The sequence below is a fragment of the Fukomys damarensis genome, unplaced genomic scaffold, assembly GCF_012274545.1.
Source record: "Fukomys damarensis isolate Sample0158 unplaced genomic scaffold, DMR_v1.0_HiC HiC_scaffold_28, whole genome shotgun sequence".
Classification (NCBI taxonomy): Eukaryota; Metazoa; Chordata; class Mammalia; order Rodentia; family Bathyergidae; genus Fukomys; species Fukomys damarensis.
Genome location: NW_022900940.1, coordinates 32,885,060 through 32,906,470, shown reverse-complemented (window position 1 = coordinate 32,906,470; position 21,411 = coordinate 32,885,060). Strand labels below are relative to the sequence as shown.

Genomic DNA, 21,411 nt, shown 5'->3' with positions numbered 1-21,411 from the left:
CCTTGGTGTTACTGCAAAATCTACTGGGAACAGCAGAGCATGACCCGAATCACGGCACCTCCCACGCAGAACACCTCTGGTTATCTTCCTACACCCCCCTTTGGTCATTCCACAGGGTGGGGGAATACCATCAATGACTGCATGCCATCAGTGGCAGCTTGGGCAAACTCACTGCCCCCAAGCAGGCCCTCCAGAAACAAGTGCTGGAGACGATTACCCAACTGAGCTCTAAGAACCCTACGCCTACCAGCTGAGAACCCCAGGCCTCCCAGCAAAACGTATTTTAGGAGGCTATTCTAGCTTTACGTTAACAGCGTTTGCATATTGGCAACTAATGTTTTCCTTAAGTGAGCACAAATTACCAGGTTCTACCTATGCTTAATTAGACAATTAATTAAAAGAGAAAAGAATCAGCTAACTTGCATTGCTAAGAACATCCATCCTGCATTACATAGTGTACTATCGCTAAAAGCCAAAAGCCCCTGGCGATTTTGAGTTGATCACAGTACCTGGCCCTCATTCTTCTACGGGGGTGCGCTGTGTGTGTTTAACAACTGGCTCTTTGGGAGCTGGGGTGGACAGGAGCCTGCTCTGCTAGTGGTGTAAGTGCTGTGATCAAGGTCAGTCTCAACTACCACCGGGAGTCGGCTGCCTTGCAAACTTCCTGAACTGTGAACAGTATGCTCTCTCCAGCCCAATCTAGCACACCACAGCCATTTTCGTTGATGGTTAACTCCTCCAGATTTCAAGTTTCCTAAATGGAAGGTTTACTCAATATCTGGAATGATGTTTGATGTGTTATGGGTTTTCAACAACAACAAAAAAAAATAGAATTAACTTCGTAAGCCAAGAATCATTTAGGAAATCGTTTGTTGTTTTTTTTTTTTAACTATTAAATTAAATCTGGGCATCCAACAATATCAGATTCAAATAATCAAAAATTATCCTACAGCTGTACTAGACTTACATCTTATTACCCTCTCAATAAAAAGCTCCTTAAGGACACTGAGCACTGCATTGTGCATATTAAAAGTTAACTATTTAAAAGGTATATCAGTAAATTCCTCCCTGCTTAATTTAATTTTATCATAAGGAATGTTCCTGGTGGTCTCTTCAGATAATCAACAGCTATTAGGATGATCATACTTTCTATAATTACATTTAAAATGAAGAATTTTAAAGCCAGGGATGTAGCTCAGTGGTGCCACCACCTGCCTCACAAGTGCAAGGTCCTGAGTTCAATCCCCGGTACCACAAACAAAGAAAAAAGAAGAGAAAAATTAAGAATTTTAAAAAGCAAAGCACTATGCATTGCGCCAAACTGTCTTATTCGTGTCACCATCATGTAAACTTCCTCCTATATGCCGCAGGAGATACCTAGATCTGCGGGGGGGGGGGGGGGGGGGGGCTGTGGGTTAGCTTAGTGGGAGAGAGCGTGCTGCAACTTCACAGTCCCCCATCGGAAATGTGTGGAGTGTGTGCTAAAAATTTCAGGCTCTGTCCCAGAGCTCTGAATTCAGTGGATCTGAGGCAGGTCTGCAATGTGCATTTCTAACATGCTCCCAAGTATGCTAATCATAGTAGAGCAACCACATCTGACAGCCACTAATCTATACCAGAGGTCAGCAGATTTTTAGTAACAGCCAAAGGATAAATTTTGTGTCGCTACTACTCAACTCTGCCTATGTAGAACAGAAACAGCCACTGGGAATACTTACAAGGGACATGGAAATGTTTCAATTAAACTTTACTTAGAAAAACCAGCGATGGGCTAGACTGGGCCTATGGGCCATTGCTTGCTGACCCCTGATGCACACCAACCTGCTGACTTTGCTCAGCCCACAAATACACCAAAAACTACTCTACTACTGGCCTTGTCATAGTGCCTGAAGGCCGCCAGCAAAGTGTCAAAGTTTTGATAATTAAATTTCTTCAAGTGATGTCGAACTGCAGCGATCAGAGCTCTCTGTCTGTCCTTTCCTCGAAGATACTCGCCCGGGAGTCTGTTATGGATGAGATCACCAGCTCCTGTGAATGAGAGGAGATGTCTCTTGTGTGAATTTAAAGTCTGTTGATATTTTTTTATCGAGAGAGCTGGCAGTTTCAGCGAACGGAAAGCTCAAATCTAACTCTGATGCTATTACGAATCCTTATGTATAAAAACTACGTAAAATAGTTGATAAAAGTATGTCTATTTTAGATCACTTCTCTACTCAAGGAAAAAATACCTAGAAACAAAATGTGGGGGCATCATCAGCCTCATTCAGCTATCATTTCCTCTCCAAAGCCAGCAAAGCTCTCGATTCAGTACCTCTTGGGCTTTTTTTTTTTTTTTTTTTTTTTTAACCAGGGATCAAACTTGGGACCTTGAGCTTACAAAGCAGGCGGTGGCACCACTGAGCTAAAGCCTCAGCCCAAGGGGCTTTTGACTACAATGCTGAGGATCTGAAAGCTGACTGATTTCAAGAGAGCAACATTAGTGTGCCTGGAGCTGCTGAACCTATGGGACCCCTTATAAAAACTAAACTCTGATTCTCTCTTTCCCCCTAGTTTCCATCAGGCCTTCCGTCTGCCTGCCAAATTCCCCCTTCTCGGCCCTGCCTCCCCCTTGACCGCCAGTGTCCCTGGAAGTCTCCCCTCCCGCTAAGTGAGAACGAGTCCTAGCCCACAGCCCAAACAGAGCTGACCGTGATGTGCGGGCCGCTGGCATAGCCAGAGGAGACTTTTTGCCTCTAATCATTTTCTCCTGGCCTTCTACACATGTCCCCCTCTGCCAAACACTCTCCAACTTTCTTGGAGTTAAGGTCATTCTGGCAGTGGGATTAATTTAAACAGCAACATCCACGCAGTTCAAGGTGACAAATATCTACACCTACTCTGTGTAAGGCATGATATTATCCTTTCCAGGTGATTTTCCCCGTCTCCATGATAGGCTCCTGCTCTGTTATGCAGGCCCTCGAACTTCCAGTCCTCCTACTTCAGCCTCCTGAAGAGTTAGAATTACAGGTGTGTGCCACCACACCCAATTTTTATTTGTTGTTGTTGTTGGTTTGGTTTGGTTTTTTGCTATGTAGTTCAGGCAATCCTCCTGCCTCAGCCTCCTGAGTGCTGGGATTACAGTTGTGCTCCACCACACCGGGTAGGGTTTCTTTTAACAGGTACTTCAAGCACCTGTAAATTGCTTGTCTATTATAAAATCAGGAGTTAATTATCCATGTGCTGCTTAAATTCTTTCATGGAAAGAGCCTCAGGATGGGGACAATTTTTTGTTTTATGATTTTTTGAGACAGGGTCTCACTGTATAGTTCAGTCTTGTCTTGAACTCACTGTGTAGCTCAAACTGGCCTTGAACTTGTGGTGATCCTCCTCCCTCAGCCTCCCAAGAGCTGGGATCATAGGCATGTACCACCACACCTGGCCTATAGCAACATTTCGCTGCCATGCCCATACCGTGCCATCAAGCCTGGGAGCCAGCCAGCTGTGGACTAAAACTTCTACAAACTGCAAGCTAAAATAAACATCTCCTCCTTTAAGTTATAGGCATTAGGTACAGTGGTACCTCAGTTCACAAACTTGATTTGCTTTATGACTTCGAAGAAGATAGAATTGTTTGTGTTTGGGTGGGGAAGATGGCCACCATTGTATCTGTCTGTCACCCAATGTGGAGCCTGTGAATCAAAGTAAAGTTTTTTCAAAGGCTTTTGTTTAAGAAGTGAATTGTTGCCGGGCGTGGTGGCTCACGCTCATAATCCCAGCACTTGGGAGGCTGAGGCAGGAGAATTGCTGTGAGTTTGAGACCAGCCTGGGCTACATAGTGAGTTCCAGGGCAGTCTCAACTACACAGTGAGACCTTGTCTTAAAAAAATTAAAAAAAAAAAAAAAGAAGAGTAAAGAAGTGAACTGTTTGTGAACAGAAGCATTCGTGAACCAAGACATTACTGTACTGTGTCTCAGTGGGAAGAAAAAAAATTTAAAGCCTTAACTACACTTAAAATATTCATTACAGGGGCTTTAAATTTGTAATATGAAAAAAAGACCTTTCTTGCATTAGATATTTTTCTCCATTAGTGTTAATGCAACACTTTAAGGCTTTAAAATTGGAAGCCTCAAGAGGCAGAGGCAGGAAGATTGCCACGGTTGGAGGTCAACTTCAAGTACACGTGAGATCCAGTCTCAAAAAACAAAACAAATATGCTTGGCATGTCGGCTTATGGGTATAATAACAGCACTCAGGAGGCTGAGGCAGGAGGATCACTACAAATTCAGGGGTGGCCTGGGCTGCATGGTACTCACTCACTAGACCTGCCTGGACTACATAATAAGACCCTGTCTCAAAAAAACTTAAAAAAAAAAAAAAGTTAAAATTAGAAGCCTTGAAAGAAGGAGATGGTAGCTGTTTGGGGATTTTGACAATGTTTGTTCATTCTGCTGTTTTTGAAGGAGAAAGTTTATATAGTTACCGTACTCCTCAGGAGAGAGACAAGCTCCAAATGTGTGGCCTGGGGGAACATTCATTGTTTCTGCAATGCTACCAAAGAAAACAAATCCTTTAGTCGAAATTCCCACCACACAGCATTCCTAGAATTTAAAATGTCTGCCATACGTTCTTAGCCTGCATTTTCTCCTATCACAATCAATGAAGATCAAACAGAAGTTCTCCCAAGGATCTATTTTTCTCATCTCCACTTGCATTATTAACAATGGATGAATGCTTTCACTGCCTTTCAGTAAACCAGATTTTAAAAAAGAAAAGACATGCAAAGCAAACTTCCTATAAATAGAGGGTGTGACAGACAGGGAATACAGTTAAATTAAATGTAAATACAGTTAAATTAAATTCTTGATATCCCAGAAATAAAACTTTATGCAACATTCTCCCTCCTTTTCCAAATCCCTCTCTACCATGGAGAACTCATCAGTTTCCTGGAACTCCAAATGCTATGTCAATTAACATTATTCACTGAAGAGTAAAAAATTATTTTCCTATTTAATAGTATCTAATCAAACACAAAACAATATTTAACACAAGAGTACTTTCTTAACCTCAATGCAGAATCCAAACATGCAGTTAGTCATTAACTTACGGATCTAAAACTCTTCCAACCTTATGTTGAAACTTTTCTTTGAAATCGTCAACTCTCTTAGATACAATTTTAGCTCCTCTTTTCCTAAAAAAAAAAGAAAGAAAATTATCAGTTGTTTCTATGACCTGAAGAATCCTTTGTTGCCAACTGTACATGTGGTAAGGAATATCACTGTATCAATAGGCCTTGATCAAACAAATCTAATTTTTTTTCCTGGTACTGGAATCAAACTCAGGACCTTCCGTTTGCCAGACAGACACAAGACCACAGCGGTAAATTCCTGGCCCCTAAACAAATGTAATTTCAAAAGAAATTCTATGCTAAAAAGAAAGCTCTAGGGCCGGGGATTTAGCTCAGCGGTTGGGTGGCCTGCCTTATAAGCACAAGGACCCGAGTTCAATCCCCATACCAAAAAAAAAAAAAAAAAAAAAAAAAAAAAAAAAAAAAAAACTAAAAAAAAAAAAAGAAAGAAAAAAGAAAAGAAAGCTTTATGTGTCCATCTTCCTAGCATCTATAACTATAATAAAAACAAATTTTGGTTAAATAATAAAGGAAGCAAACTTTAAAAATACCTTCCATAATGTTATTGTTATAACTTTTAAATTTGCTGAAAGAAAAATAAGCATCAAATAAATAAATAACCAAAGGATATAAACAAAGAACTTATTTCTAGTGAGAGAAATCATAATACTCTGTAGTAATAAAATGAATTTTAAAAATAAGAAGACCTCTTCTGACCTAGTAAAAAAGAGAAATAATATCTGAACTTATCAAAAAGCTGGTAAAATACTTTCAGAATGTTAGTGAAGACTCTTACTATCCTTTTGGAAATAATGAGTAAAAGGAAATAAAATGCATAAAAGTGCCCATGCCCTTTTATCCACAACTGGAAACCAATAACAGAAGATAATCCACATAACAATTTATTGAGGGGGTTTTTTTGTGTTTTGTTTTGGTACTGAGGATCAAACTTGGACCTTGCACTTGTGAGGCAACATGACAACTTAAAATGTGGAATGTTAGCACAGTGCCATGCACCTGCTGTCCCAGTCGCTCAGGAAGCTGAAATAGGAGGATCACTTCAGCCCAGCAATTTGGGGCCAACCTAAGCGACATAGTGAGACTCCACTGCTTTAAAAAATGCAGGAAGTTGTATGTATGAAAGTATTTTTACGAGTTCAAGGCCAGCAGCCTGGGCTACACAGTGAGTTCAAGGCCAAGCTGAACTACATAGTGAGACCCTGTCTCTCTCTCACACACACACACACACACACACACACTGACTATAATGGTAAAAAAAAAAGTCAAAATATTCAATCACAGATTGTGATTGTATTATGAAACATGTAATATACTTTGCACACTGTTTTATGTGCGGGTGAGTGTGTGTGTGTGTGTGTGTGTGTGGTGATGGTAGTGTTGGACAGCAAACCCAGGGCCTTCTCCATGATGAACAACGGCTCTACCATTGTTACATTTTTAATATTTTATTTTGAGACAATGTCTTGCTAAGTTGCACGGGCTGGCCTCAAACTTGCCATCTTCCCGCTCAGACTCCCGAGTAGCTGGGAATACAGCAATGTGCTACAGTGCCTGGCTCTCAGGATGCATTGTAGGCTGATTATGAAGAATAAACAGCAAGATATAATTATTTTATGTTAACTGAAAAGTCAGTATATAAAATGGGGTTTGCGCTCTGGCAAAAACTATGCAAAAATCTACACAGGAAGCCACACTAGAAAGAAATACGCACATTAAAATAGCGTAATGGAAAAAAATAGCATAATGGTTAAATTAAGATGACAGGATTATGAGTGATTTTATTTTGCCAATTTCCTATATTTTATTCCCACTATTGTGATTAAGTGAATAAAATTTCCTTTGAAACTGTCAAATTACACTATTTAATGACATCAAAATTAATAAATTCTCTATTGCTTTGCTAAGATGAAAAACAATGAACATTAAATTCTTAAACTCTACTTGCTTTTAACACCACTTCCTATAATAATAATTATTGAGCTGAATAAATTTCTGGAGTAGAGTGACACTCTGTGGAGAAACAGAAATATGTTGTGGTTTATATTTCTAGATGTCCCCTGAAAGCTTCACGAGCTCATAGGTGGGCTTTTCGAAGCTGGCTGTGATTTTGGGTTTAAGGGTATGTGTTACTAAATTAGAGTACTGATTGGAATTAACATAGTTCTGTGTGTGGCTGAACGGAGTTACTGAAGACAGAAGCCATCCAGAAGCTAAATAAACTTTTCCACCTTTACCTTGTGGGTGTCCAGTATATTGTCCCAGCAATGCAAAAACTAACCAAGACAAAATATGAAGTAATTCATCTTGTATTTCTTCATTTCGTTCACATTTGTTAAAGGGGGGGTATTGGGAAAAGTCTAAATAAATCAGTGGCAATTTTAGGACTATAATTTCAGCCAATGGAGCTGACAGTCTAAAAATCAACTGTAAACCAGGTGTGGTGGCACACACCTGTAATCCCAGCACTCAGGAGCCTGAGGCAGAAAGATTGCCATGAGTCTGAGACAGACCTGGGTTACATAGTGAGTTCAAGGCCAGGCTGAATGACATAGCAAAACCCTGTCTCAATAAATAAATTAAAAAATTAGATGCCTTGAAATGTAAACAAACATGCTAGACTCTAACAGAAACTGCACTGAGGAATGAAGTACTGAACTTTTTTAAATCTGACAAGCCAAAGGACTTAAGAATTTCTTTACTGCTTTTATGCAGTTAAGTATGAAAGTACAAAACGTATGGTCTAATAAAACAGTGTTCCATAAATAATTCTCCCGAGAGGGCAGAGACAAGCTGAAGGAAAACATGCCCTGCATAGTGCCTGCCCAAATAAATTTAGTGTATTTTTTATAATTACCCCAAAGAAATACTAAATATGTCCTTGAAAATGATTTGAAGGCTCTACTCTTAGAACATTCTACAGGATCACTTTGTAAGGGATCACTGTGGTGGTTAAGCTTTTTGTTTGTTTGTTTGGGGGGGTTGTTTTGTTTGGGTTTTTGTTTTTGGGGGGTTCTTGTTTTGGTTTTTTGAGACAGATCTCACTATGTAGTTGAGACTGACTTGGAACTCACTATGTAGCCCAGGCTGATTGCAAACTCACAGAGATCCTCCTGCCTCAGCCTCCCAAGTGCTGGGATTACAGGCTGCACCACCATGCCCGGGGCTTTTTTGGTTTTTTGAGACAGGTCTCACTATGTACTTGAGACTACTGACCTGGAACTCGCTATGTAGCCCAGGCTGGTCTCAAACTCACAGCAATCCTCTTGCCTCAGCCACCTGAGTGCTGGGATTACAGGCATGAACTACCAGGCATGCTGTGGTGGTTAAACTTAATTGTGTCAACTTGATTGGCTTGTGAGCCATTGGAGGTTTGTTTGTTTGTTTGTTTGTTTTTTGAGGCAAGTTCTCACTCTGTAGTTCAGGCTAGCCTTGAACTCACTATGTAGCCCAGGCTGGCCTCAAACTTGTGGTGATTTTCCCCCTGAACTTCCAGAGTGCTGGGGTTATAGGTGTGTGCCACCACCCCTGGCCACACTTGTTTTTTGTTTTTTGGGTTTTTTTTTGGTACCAGGGATTGAACTCCAGACCTTACACTTGGCAGGCTGCAGCACCATGGAGCTAAATCCCCGGCCCTACTGAGGGGATTTTTAAAGCACACTTCTGGATGTGTCTAGGTGGGTCATGGAGGCGTGGCTTTGAAGATCTGCTCGCTGGTCCCCTCCTCTCTGGCACTTCAGCCGCTCTCCTTCCTGGTCTACATGAACGAAACAGCTTTGCTCTGCCATACCACCAGGGTGCTCCTGCCTTGGAGCCAGCCTGCCATGTACTCAAACCCCGGAAACCATAAGCCAATGAAACCTCTCCTCCTTCAGGTTGTGTCAGATATTTTGTACCAGTGATGACAAAACTGGTGGCTATTAAAACCTAAAAGTCAGAAAGCAGAATAAATCTCCATTTATATAGAGTATAGGCCTAAAGCAGGCATGGTGGCACACACCTGTAATCTTAGTACTCTGGGAGGCTGAGGCAGGAGAATCACAAGCTCGAGCCAAGCCTGGGCAAATCAGTAACTGAATCCCTGTATCCAAAAAAATATAAAGGGGCTAGAGATATAGATCAGTGCAAAGGTGATGAGTTCAATGCCCAGCACCACCAGAAAGAAGAAAGGAAGGGAAGAAGAAAAAAGGAAGAAAAGGAGAGAGAAAGGGAAGGGGAGAAGGGAGCAAAGGAGGGAGGAGAGGAAGGAAGGAAAGGAGGCGTCGTATATTCGTTTCCTGCAGTTGCTCTAACAAATTGCCACAAACTTGCTAAAGCTACAGAAACCTAAAGCAACAGAACAGTATTCTCTCACAGCCCTGGAGGCCAGAAATGTGAAATCGAGGTGTCAACAAGCCCTCAGTGCCTCCAAACCCGAGGAGAGGAGGGTCCGCTCCTTCTTCCCATGCCTGGGGCTCCTGGCCTTTCTTGGGGCTCAGTTCAGAGCCATATTCCCCCAGCTCTGCCCCTCTCTTCTCCACCTGCTGTATTCGTCTCTTCCTCCGTCTCGGATCTCCCTCTGACATTCTAAGGAAACTTCAAGGCAATCCAGGGCACCAGAGGAATCCACTCCGATTATCCAGGCCGATCTCTTTCATTGCCACATCCCTCCTCCACACACAGAGACCCTTCTCCCCCATAGGGTATCATTCACCGATTCTAGGAATGAGGACATGTGCACATCGTATTTGGGAGCAGAACTCCAGTATTTATAATCTGCAACCCACTGTGCAACCACAGTATTTAAATCTTTCTCTTTTCTTTTCTTTGTCTTCGTACCAGGGATCGAACTCAGAACCTTGCTCTTGCAAGGCAGGCGCAGCACCAAGCAACATCCCCAACTACAATCTTATTTTTTTTAATCATAACAAGGAATCTATATGTTTAGGAACACAAAATCTGTGTTTGTTGTCTGAGGTATAAAAATATAACACAAGTTGCTGGGCGCGGTGGCGTGCACCTGTAATCCCAGCATTCGGGAGGCTGAGGCAGGAGGATCAGTGTGAGTTTGAGACCAGCCTGGGCTACAGAGTGAGTTCCAAGTCAGTCTCAACTACATAGTGAGACTCTGTCTCAAAAAAAAAATAGAGTTGATTCTACAGATTTAAAACATATAAACTTGTATTCATATTCATCTGCAAATTCTTGAAGTAATTTTAGAAAGCTACAAACAGTGGGCCAGGGATTTAGCTCAGTGGTTCCGCTGCCTGCCTCACAAGCACAAGGACCCGAGTTCAATTCCCCCATATCAAAAAAAAAAGACGAAAGCTACAAACAAAAAACAGTATAATGATTACCATGGGAGAAACTGGACAAAATGTATATCAGAAGTAGAAGACTTTTCACTGTATATTTTTTGTAATTTTATGTTTGAATTACGTCAGTGTACTATCTCTCTTACAAAATTAATAATTTTCTTTCCAAATGGCAAATATCTAACACTTAATCCTGGACACTGTCGAATTAGACTTACATTTGTAGTTCATGGAGCCAATATAAACTTTTTGCCATGTTTTTCCCATCGTTAAAATGTGGTGTAGGGACTCCAAATAAGTTAAACCGATGGAAACTGGCTGGGTTATACTTTCGGTTCTTTGCTTCTCCTGTGGCAGAAAGAAGACTTTTGAATTAAGCCACACAAATAACCTTTTCTTGCAAGAAGCACATCATGCTCTCATTGAAAATAAGAGTGAGGCAAAGAATGAAATCACAACAGTGCAGGGAATTGTGCAGATCTGGCTACAAATGACAGCAGCTTTCCCCACATGAGCTGGGAAACTGGAGGGGTGCTGCAGACCAGAGTTCCTTATGTTAATGTTCGGAAAGCTGCACGTAGAGAAAGATTTTACACACACACACACACACACACACACACACACACACACACACTGATAGCACTAATAAAGCACTAATAAAAGAATTCAGCAACATTGCATAATTCCAAATTAATGTACAAAAATCCACACTAAGCAGAGGATTATGGTACACACCTATAACCTCAGTGCTCAGGAAACTAAAGCAGGAGGATCATAAGGTTTTTTTGGGGGTGTTGTTGTTGTTGTTGTTGTTGTTGTTTTGGTACTGGGGATTGAACTTGGGTCCTTGCGCTTGCAAGGTAGGCCACTGAACCGCTGAGCTAAATCCCTGGCTGGCGGATCGTAAATTTGAGGCCACTATGAGCTATTTCACAAGATCCTACCCTCAAAAAATTCTTGACATTTAGATATAATAATAATTACCTATCTAATAAAAGAAATCAAGAAAATAATCCTGCCCAATGGAGACTGAAGCAGGAAGATCTCAATTTTGAGCACAGCATGGGCAACTTAGTGAAACCCTGTCTCAAAAATTTAAAAAAGAACTAGGGATGAAGCTCAGTGCAAAGACAGAAAAAAAATCCCACTTAAAATAACATCAATCAATAAAATAAATATAAATAAATTGTGTCCTGCTCTTTTGAGATACGGTCTTACTATGTTGTTTTTTTTTTTTTTGAAACAGGGTCTCACTATGTAGTTGAGACTAACCTAGAACTCACTATGTAGCCTAAGCTGGTCTCAAACTCACAGCAATCCTCCTGCTTCAGCCTCCCGAGTGCTGGGATTACAGGAGTGCGCCATCACGCCGGGCCAGTCTTACTATGTTGGCTCAAACTCTTGGACTTGAGCAATCCTACTATCTCAGCTACAGACACATATGACCACAACTGGCCTTTCAGAGTAACTTTAACACAGAAGGTGAAAGACCTTTGCGCTGGCTTTTATCTGGATGTGCCCCCAAAGTCTCCTGTGCTTATAGGTGAAGCTTTTCAGTTGGCAGAATCTAAGGGCATATTATGGCTGTGTCTAGATGTCCCTCCAAAGCCTCATGCAGTCATAGGTGGAGCTTTTCAAAGGTGGCTGAGTTTAGAGTATGTGATGCTGGGATTAAGAGTGTGATGCTGTAGCCAGGCATGGTGGCGCATGCCTGTAATCCCAGCACTCAGGAGGCTGAGACAGGAGAGTCCCTGTGAGTTCGAGACCAGCCTGGGCTACATAGTGAATTCCAGATCAGTCTTAACTACATAGTAAGACCTTGTCTCAAAAAAAAACCAAAAAAAAAAGAGTGTGATGCTGAGATCAAGGATGTGTGATTATCAAATTAGTCCCGATTGGTTTGGCATAGTTCTGTGTGTAGAAAATGGGAAGGCCCTCCCTGGGTATGAGTGCTACCCACCCTAGGGGTATGTAGCCTGGATAGAATATAAGGGATGGAAAGAGGGCTGCTGTTGCCATTTCTTTGTTGTTTCTTCTCTACTTGGCTGCCTTCTGCCCACCATGAACTGTTTCTCCTCTGCGATGGCCCTCTGCCATGGCACCCTGCCTTGGAGCCAGCTGACTATGGACCGAAACCTCTGCAAACTGTGAGCCGAATAAAACTTCCCAGGGCCAGGAATTTAGCTCAGTGGTTCTTCCACCTGCCTCGCAAGCACAAGGTCCCAAATTCAATCTCCAGTACAAAAAGTAAATAAAAATAAAATTTTTTTAAAAAAACCTTCCCTGATTTAACTATAGATGTCTGGTATTTTTGTCCCAGTAACAAGAAAGTAATCAAGACAATCTCTGTACTGAAAACTGTAAAACACTGATGAAAGACATTGAAAAGGCACAAATAGATATTCCATGCTCATGGAATGCAAGAATCTATATTGTCATATGTTCACCTACTCAAAGCAATAAACATCCAATTTGGTTCTTATGAAAATCACAACAGCACATTTTGCAGGGAAAAAAACCTGTAAAATTCATATAGAACCATAAAAGAACCTTAAATAGCCAAAGCAATCCTCGGAGAAAAAGTTAGAGGAACCAAACCTTGTGATTGAAAAGTCTATCTCAAGAGCTAGAGGATGGACAGATACATCCTGGACGGAGTACATGCTGAACATGTGAAAAGCCTTGGGTTCAATCCCCACCACCAAAAAAGTACAAACATAATAAAATTACAATGCAAAGCTATAGTGATCAAAACAGTGTGATACTGGTATAAAAAAATACACACATAGACCAGCAGCATAGAATAGAGAACCTAGAAATAAATCCAAACAGATATGTGGTCAACTTGTTTTTTTTTTGTTTTTTTTTTTTTTTGGTACCAGGGATCGAACTCAGGCAACAGAACCACTGAGCTAAGTCCCCGGCCCTATGATCAACTATTTTTGACAAGGGCACCAAGATTATACAAAATGGGGAAAGGATAACCTCAACATTAATGGGGCTGGAAAAACTCGATTTTCACCTGGTGTCGGGGATTTAGCTCAGTGGCACCACACCTGCCTCAGAAGTGCAAGGTCCTGAGTTCAATCCCTGGTACCACAGAAAGAAAGAAAGAAAGGAAGAAAGGAAGAAAGAAAGAAGGAAGGAAGGAAAGAAAGTGGACTTTTATCATTCATAAAAATCAACTCAAAACTGATTTAAAAAAAAAAAAAAAACCTAGGGCTGGGGATTTAGCTCAGTGGTTCCAGTGCCTGCTTTGCAAGCACAAGGACCCGAGTTCAATCCCCGGTACCAAAAAAACCAAAAAAACAAAAAATTAAATTAAATTTTAAAAACCTGCCAGGCGTGGTGGCGCACACCTGTAATCCCAGCACTTGGGAGGCTGAGGCAGGAGGATCGGTGTGAGTTTGAGACCAGCCTGGGCTACATAGTGAGTTCCAGGTCAGTCTCAACTACATAGTAAGACCCTATCTCCAAAAAAACAACAAAATTAAAAAAAAAACTAATTCTAAAACCAGGAGGAAAAACTAAAACAAAATAAAAATTTTTAAATGAAATCAGAGAAAAATCTTTCTTTGGCCTTGGCAGTGATTTCTCAGATATCACTCTAAGAATTTCGAGCTAGAGATTTAGCTCAGTGGTTCTGCTGCCTGCCTTGCAAGGGCAAGTTCCCAAGTCTGATCCCCATACCAAAAAATAAATAAATAAATAAAATCTAAAAACTCAGGCTACAGCCAGGAGTGGCAGGCACCTATAATCTCAGCACTTGAGAGGCTGAGACAGGAGAATCCCAATAAATCCCAGAGCAGCCTGGGCTATAGAGTGAGTTCAAAACCAGCCTAACTACAAGACTGTCTCAAATAAACAAACAAAAAAACAAATGGAACAATGTCAAACTAAAAACATCTGCATGGCAAAGAAAACAACTAATGAAATGAAAGGCAATCCATATATATTGGGGAAAATATTTGCACAACATATATCTGTTAAGAAGTTAGTATCCAGCTATGTGTGGTGGTGCACACTTGCAATCCCAGCACTCAGGAGGCTGAAGCAGGAGGATTGCTGCAAATCCAAAACCAGTCTGGGCTACATAGTGAGTTCAAAACCAGAGTGTACTATGCTGGGTATGGTGGTGCACGCCTGTAATCCCAGCACTGGGGAGGCTGAGGCAGGAGGATTGTTGTGAGTTGGAGAACAGCCTGGGCTACATAGTGGATTCCAGGTCAGTCTCAACTATACAGTGAGACCCTGTCTCAAAAAACAAACAAAAAGAAAAAAACAGCCTGTACTACACAGCAAGACCCTGTCTCAAAAATCAAAGAAAAAAAATTTAGAAAGAACTCATACCACTCAACAGCAAAACAGGGTGGAGGGGGTGAAGGGCGGGCAGGGGTATAGGGAAAAAATGAGAACCAATGTCTGTCATGTAAAGGTACAAGATTCCAATGATGAATGTAACTGTACTTTATCCTTAAAAAGTACCAATAATTCAATGAAAAAAACAGCCAAAACAGAAATAGCTTAATTTAAAAATAGGCAAAGGACATGAATATTTGGAAAGTAATTCAGGTAATCATGTGACATGAAGACAGATATTTCAAATGTACACATAGGGCCTACCACTGTTAAAACCTTGAAGATTGAGGGGACATGCTGCAACACTGTGGAATCCCAGCAGTGCTTTCAACTATAAGATTTGAGAGGTCGGCGTTTTGTATTTGTTATCATGAGATTTGGTGAGATCATCTGAATATTGTAATCTTCACATTTCATTATAATCATTTATCTCACATTAGAAACATCTGAAGGGTGAATTGAAGCTGAGAACAAAATAGGAAAATCTTTTCTCTTTCTAAATCTAACGTAGAGCACAGGCCTTTAATTCCAGCCCTGGGAAGGCTGAGACAGGAAGATGCCTCAAATTCAACTAGAGAGTGAGTTCAAGGCCAGCCTGAATTGAACTGGGAGGCACTGCCTCAAAAGACAAACAAACAAAAGGACTGAAATTAGAGAACCATTAATAGGCTCAGAAATGATGACTCATCCCTGTAATCCCAGCACTCAGGTAGGCTGAGGTGGAAGGACTGTAAATTTGAGCCTAACCTGGGCTGTTTAGTAATTTAGTGAGACCCTATTGGAGACAGCTAAGTAGAAAATATTATAAGGCAGTTAGGCAAGGCCAGGCCCTCAGCGCAGAAGACAACTGAGGTATATTTACTAAAAGGTCAGGATTCAAAAAGGAAGAGCCACTACTACACCTAGTCCCTAGAGACTGAATAGCAGTGACGATATCAATCACTTTGGGTGCGGACCCAAGTCTCCCTAGTCCATTCCTTCCAGGAAATCCTCGTTTGGTCTGTACCCTTGCTGCATGACTGGCTTTCCCATTTGATCACCATGTAATCAGTGCTACCTAGGCGACTACACTTGTTGTAATTGTATTGGTGGATCGTAGTTTTGTTCCACCTCGTGATTTCCCACTGTATCACTATATTACCTACAGGACGATAACTGTAATTGTATTAGTTCGCAGTTATTTTATCCCACCTTGAAGCCATCTCACCTCATGGCTTCCTTTATCAAATTTTTTTTTCCAGTACTAATTTTTTTTTCAGGACCTTGCCCTTGCCAGGCAGGCGCCACACCACTGAGCTACATCCCCAGCAATCTTTATCAATTTTTACGTGCTCTGCTATCAAGGTTCCTATCAAGATTTATGATCTTATAATAATAATAAATTACCATTCACTGATCATCAACTATAGGCCAGGCATTGGACTTTATATGAGCATTATGTCCTTTACTCTTCACAAATCTGAGGGTCCCATATCCACGGGCCACTTACCCACATAATAATCATTGTGAGAAACAACATACAAATCATGTCTTTCCTCTCCTTCTTTAAATACTTCGTCATAGGATTTTGGTGGATTCACTACATCTCTAACGGAGAATTCTGAAGAAAGAATCAGTTAAATCAGCTGCAATGTTTCTATTTGTAATGTACTTAAATTCACAAGAACAAGTGATAAATGCACAAGAATAAATACATAGACTATCCTGGGATCTCCCAAAATAAACAAAGATTTGTCAAGGAAGACAAGGAAAAATCTGAAGAAATCCACTTGACTGGGCTCACTTCCTGGAATTCTGAATACCAGAACTGTGTCAATCAGGGTTGTCCTGAGCCATGGTCCGAGCCCAGTTAAATCCCCAACCCTAAGACTCTCTAGAAAATGTTGACTTTAGTTTCTTTTCCATTTCTTAACATAACCTAAGCAAATGTGAATTTTACATGAGAAACTATAATGCCCGGTGGGCTGGCCACAAATTTTGGCAGCTATACAGTGAAACACAGACCCTGAGTCTTTTTTAACATGAATTTCCATCCCCAATATCAAGAGAGGTACTTGGGAAATCACTAGAACCACGAAGAGATTTTTCCTACTGGATCAAATCCAGATTCAACGTTTGTGTAAGAGCTGCTTCTCCCACGAGTGGTCGTCCCCAGTTTCATGTTTGGCGAATGATTTTGCTTCCACTCTTTCACATAAACATTTTTACCACCCACTTACTCCATTTACTAGCCCAATCTTCCCTTTCAAACTAACAGCACTGATGAAGATATGTCCCTTCACTGCACACCGTGGAGCACACCTGTAATCCCCGTGCTCAGGAGACTGAGGCAGAAGGGTCGTGGCTTTGAGGTCCGCCACTGTGGGCCACCTAAGGAGGTCAACACCTCACTACATCGTCTTCACTCACTGCCTTTCCCTCTCTTTCTCCTCCTCCCTTTCCCCTCTCCCTTCTCTCCTCTCTCTCTCTCCCTCTCCTCTCTCTCCCCCAAGATCTCAGCATGTTACCCAAGCTGGCCTCACACCTGCCATCTTCCTCAGCTGGGACAACAGGTGGGCACCACAACACTCAGCTCTCGTCTTGCATGCTTTGAATAATCATTTCCATCATCCCAAACCACACCAATGGTGCGTTTACTTCAATTCTCCACACAGACGTCTTCTGCAGTCCCCCCTAATTTTTTTACTACCTCTGATGACTGCTGTCCCAAATGTTGTATTGATGATGTCCAGTCCTTCAGGTAATCCTGGTGTTTGATTGTGAGATTTCCCTAATGGTGCCCGTTGATTGCTATAATATATAGACTCTTTTTTATCTTTAATTTTCTGTTGAAATGCGGTAACAGGCTGTGGATTTATCAATGTATTTGCCTAAAGAAACGATACAAGGCACAGATGTATCAACCAAAAAAAAAGGTGTAAATCTGATCACTAAAGCCTTCATCAAAAGCGAGCAAGGAGAGAAAATACAGCATGATTAGGGAAATACACTTCATTATCATCATTGGCTTTCTTGCCTTCAAATGGACTATCAGAATTGAAACTATGAAGTACAAATGTGCCTAAATGAGAACTTTCAAAGGAATTTAAAGGTTTCGTTGGGACTAGAAAGCTTGAGCAAAGCATGCAGGTTGAATCAAATATTCAAGAAAAGTAGAAAATGCCGTATGTACCAACTCTGTACAATGCTATCATTATATATCACAGACAACTAATAAAAAAGTAGGAATAATAAGACCAGAAAATGTAATTTCCATATCCTCTCCAGATGTATAGATCAAGCCCTTGTGAATCTAGGCCATATATTCAATCAACAGCAAATAACTTACTGACCCCACCTCCACTCAATACCTAAGCTTTCTTTAATCTTTTTTTTTTTTTGGTACTGGGGATCAAACTTGGGCCCTTGTGCTTGCCAGGCAAGCAACAGAACCACTGAGCCAAACCCCCAGCCCAACACCTAAGCTTTCCGCAGTGCTTATACAAACCAGTCACTACCAAGACCGTACTCTTCCTCTTCCAACAAAGCCTGAAAGTATTTCCATTTACTGGCAGAAAATGGAGAACAACTCGCCTTATCATCTGAGGGGAGAAGGGTTTGTGGTCTGAACCATTAATTTCTTCACATTCTATTGGGTACTGCTTGGATTTTTTTCATTGATCAAGATTAATGCTTTCTCCTATGATGAATGTAATCATCACGTACTGCAACATGTACTAATACAAATTTTTTTGTTTTGTTTTGTTGTTTTTTTGAGACAGGGTCTCACTATGTAGTTGAGACTTACCTGGAACTCACTATGTAGTCCAGGCTGGTCTCAAACTCACAGTGATCTTCCTGCCTCAGACTCCCGAGTGCTGGGATTACAGATGAGCGCCACCATACCCGGCTACTAATATAAATTTTAAAAGATTAATGCTTTCAGATTACAGATGGAGGAAAGACTGGTTAAAAAAAAAAACCCCATGGGACAGCCAGGCGTGTTGGCATAAACTTGTAATGCCAGCATTCAGGAGGCTGAGGCAGGAGGATTGCCCCAAATTCAAGACAGCCTGAGCTACATAGCTAGACCCCACCTCAACAAAAACAAAAAAATATATGGTGGAAAGGAGACTGGAATCTTCATTTATGCACTTTTATCCTGCTAAATTAATAATGTACAGTAGAGGAAGAAAAAGAAATAGTTACCGGTATTGAAATTTTAGATCTTATCCCATGAGTCAAGTAACGTGCAATTTGAGGGTCATTGGCTTTGCCATAAAATACTCTCTCTGCTCCGGGAGGTGGATATCTGAAGTTGAAATACTTTTTTGCCTCTGGTGGAGTAATCAGCTACAAAGAGTATGACAAGAAAATAGAATTATCAAATAATAACTGAACTTACCTATACCAATCAATGTACACCCTTAATTTCATGAGAGTAGTAAGCACATGGGCAATTATAGCTCCAAGTTTCTTCTAAAACTGATTTATGAGAATAAACAATATATTTTACAATTCTTCTTAAAAATAAGTAAGCACTTACAAACTGTGCTGCTATAAAGATGGGGGCACATATATCAGTGTGTTGTGATGCTTTTAATCTTTTGGGGAAGATACCCAGCAGGAGAACAGCTGGTTGATGTCAAATGGGACCTCTAATCCTAGTTTTTTGAGGAATCTCAACCCTGATTTCCACAGTGGCTGCACCTGTCTACACTCCCTCCAACTGTGGAGAAGGGTTCCTTTCTCCCCACAACCCTGCCAATATTTGTTATTGGTTTCTTTTTTTTTTTTTTTTTTTTGTTCAAGATCAAACTCAGGATCTTGCATCTGTGAGGCAGGTGGCAGAACCACTGAGCTAAATCCCAGGCCCTTGATGTCTTGACAGCAGCCACTCTTTCTGGGGTGAGGTGGAATCTCAGTGTTGTTTTCATTTGCATCTCTTGAATGCCCAGTGATGTTGAACATCTTTTCTTGTATTTATTTGCTATTTCTACTTCTTTGACTGAGAAATGTCCGTTCATTTCAGATGCCCATTTTTGCTGGGCATGGTGGCGCACACCTGTAATCCCAGCACTCAGGAGGCTGAGGCAGGAGGATTGCTGTGAGTTCCAGACCAGCCTGGGCTACATAGTGAGTTCCAGGTCAGTCTCAATTACATCGTGAGACCCTGCCCCCCCCAAAAAAAACAGATGCTCATTTTTGGTTTGGGTCTTTAAATTTGGGATGTCTGATTTTTTTAAGTTCTTTAGGTATTCTAGATAGTAAACCTTTGTCTGAGGAACAGCTGGTACAAATTTTTTCCCACATTGTGGGTTCTCTCTTCATGCTGTTTATGGTTTCTCTTGCTGTGCAGAAGCTTTTCAGTGAGATCCCAGAAACAGCCCAATTGCCCATCAACTGGAGACTGGATAAAGAAAATGTGTTTTTTTAAATAAAATGGAGTACTATACAGCCATAAAGAATGAGAAACTAGAGACATTTATGGCTAAACAGATGCACATTGTGGCCATACTCTTAAGTGAAATAAATAGGACATACACGTTAATACTGAATAGTTTCTTTGGTGTGAGAAAGTGAAAGTGTAAATAATGATCAAAATGTATGATAGATAATGTGAAATAGGAAGAAAAGGTCCAAAGGGGAAGGGGAAGTGGGAGGAGTAGGGGAAAGAAAGAAGGGAAAGGAATAAATACTAGAAAAGGAAACAATGGAAACAAAGTCTTTATAAATAGGGAGGGGTGGAGGGGTTGAAGCGGGGGAAAAACATAAGAACTAAGATATATCGTGTAAAGGTACAAATTCTCAATGATGAATGCCATCGTATTCTATACCTAAAATGTACCAATAAAATTAATGAATAATTTAAAAACTATTAGTATCCAGTTTAAAAATCATACTTTTTGTTTGTTTGTTTGTTTGTTTTGTTTTGTTTTTTCACAACAGGGTCTTGCTATGTAGTTCAGGCTGCCCTTGACTTCACTATGTAGCCCAGGCTGGCCTTGAATTCACAGTGACCCTCCTGCCTCAGCCTCCCGAGTGCTGGGATTACAGGCATGTGCCACCAAGCCCAGCTACTCTTATTAAAATAATTGAGCCCCTTGAGCCTTTTTGGAGAGCTGAAAAATGTAAATATGTAATTTTTACTTCCTTGGACAAAATCAATGAAAGGTTTAAAATGTAGTGGAGTCCAAAATGACCACATCAAGTGTATAAAATTTTCAGAAGGAATGTTGAGAGCTGTCTATCTCTTCAAGTTCATATGTGAAATGAAAAGAGAAAGGTAAAGGCACATGGAAAATGCTTACCCTAGGGAGTTTTTCAGTTAAGCAAGTTGCAACTCTGTATCCAACTGGTGTAACTTTCCCAGCCTAGGGGAAAAAAGCAGAAGTTGACCATTGTCAGGATGGAAGAGGACCACTTGGAAGAATGGAGTTTATTTTATCTTTGTCCCATGCTACAAAGTTACTTGCAACTAAAAACAAGAGGAAAAAAAGAACAGCACACTTTAGGCCTCCTGATATATAAACAATGAATGCTAAGTACAGGGACTGGGGTGGGTATAAGTTAGTGGTACAGCATTTGGATGTCCAGGATGCACTGGTGCTGGCTTTAATCCTCCGCAGTTAAAAAAATAAAATTTTACATATATG

At 40.9% G+C, this 21,411-nt stretch overlaps 1 protein-coding gene across 1 annotated transcript in view; it reads right to left on the bottom strand.

The window, feature by feature from the left end:
* The window catches only part of Efhb (EF-hand domain family member B), a 53,716-nt gene that overhangs the window by 20,885 nt on the left and 11,420 nt on the right, over positions 1-21,411 (bottom strand). The window contains exons 2-9 of the mRNA XM_010612817.1: positions 21,067-21,129; positions 18,965-19,108; positions 17,466-17,646; positions 16,266-16,376; positions 10,636-10,765; positions 5,085-5,168; positions 4,461-4,528; positions 1,874-2,028 (exon numbers count right to left, since the gene is read on the bottom strand). Coding sequence (XP_010611119.1) covers positions 1,874-2,028; positions 4,461-4,528; positions 5,085-5,168; positions 10,636-10,765; positions 16,266-16,376; positions 17,466-17,646; positions 18,965-19,108; positions 21,067-21,129 — 936 coding nt within the window. The remainder of the gene's footprint in view (positions 1-1,873; positions 2,029-4,460; positions 4,529-5,084; positions 5,169-10,635; positions 10,766-16,265; positions 16,377-17,465; positions 17,647-18,964; positions 19,109-21,066; positions 21,130-21,411) is intronic.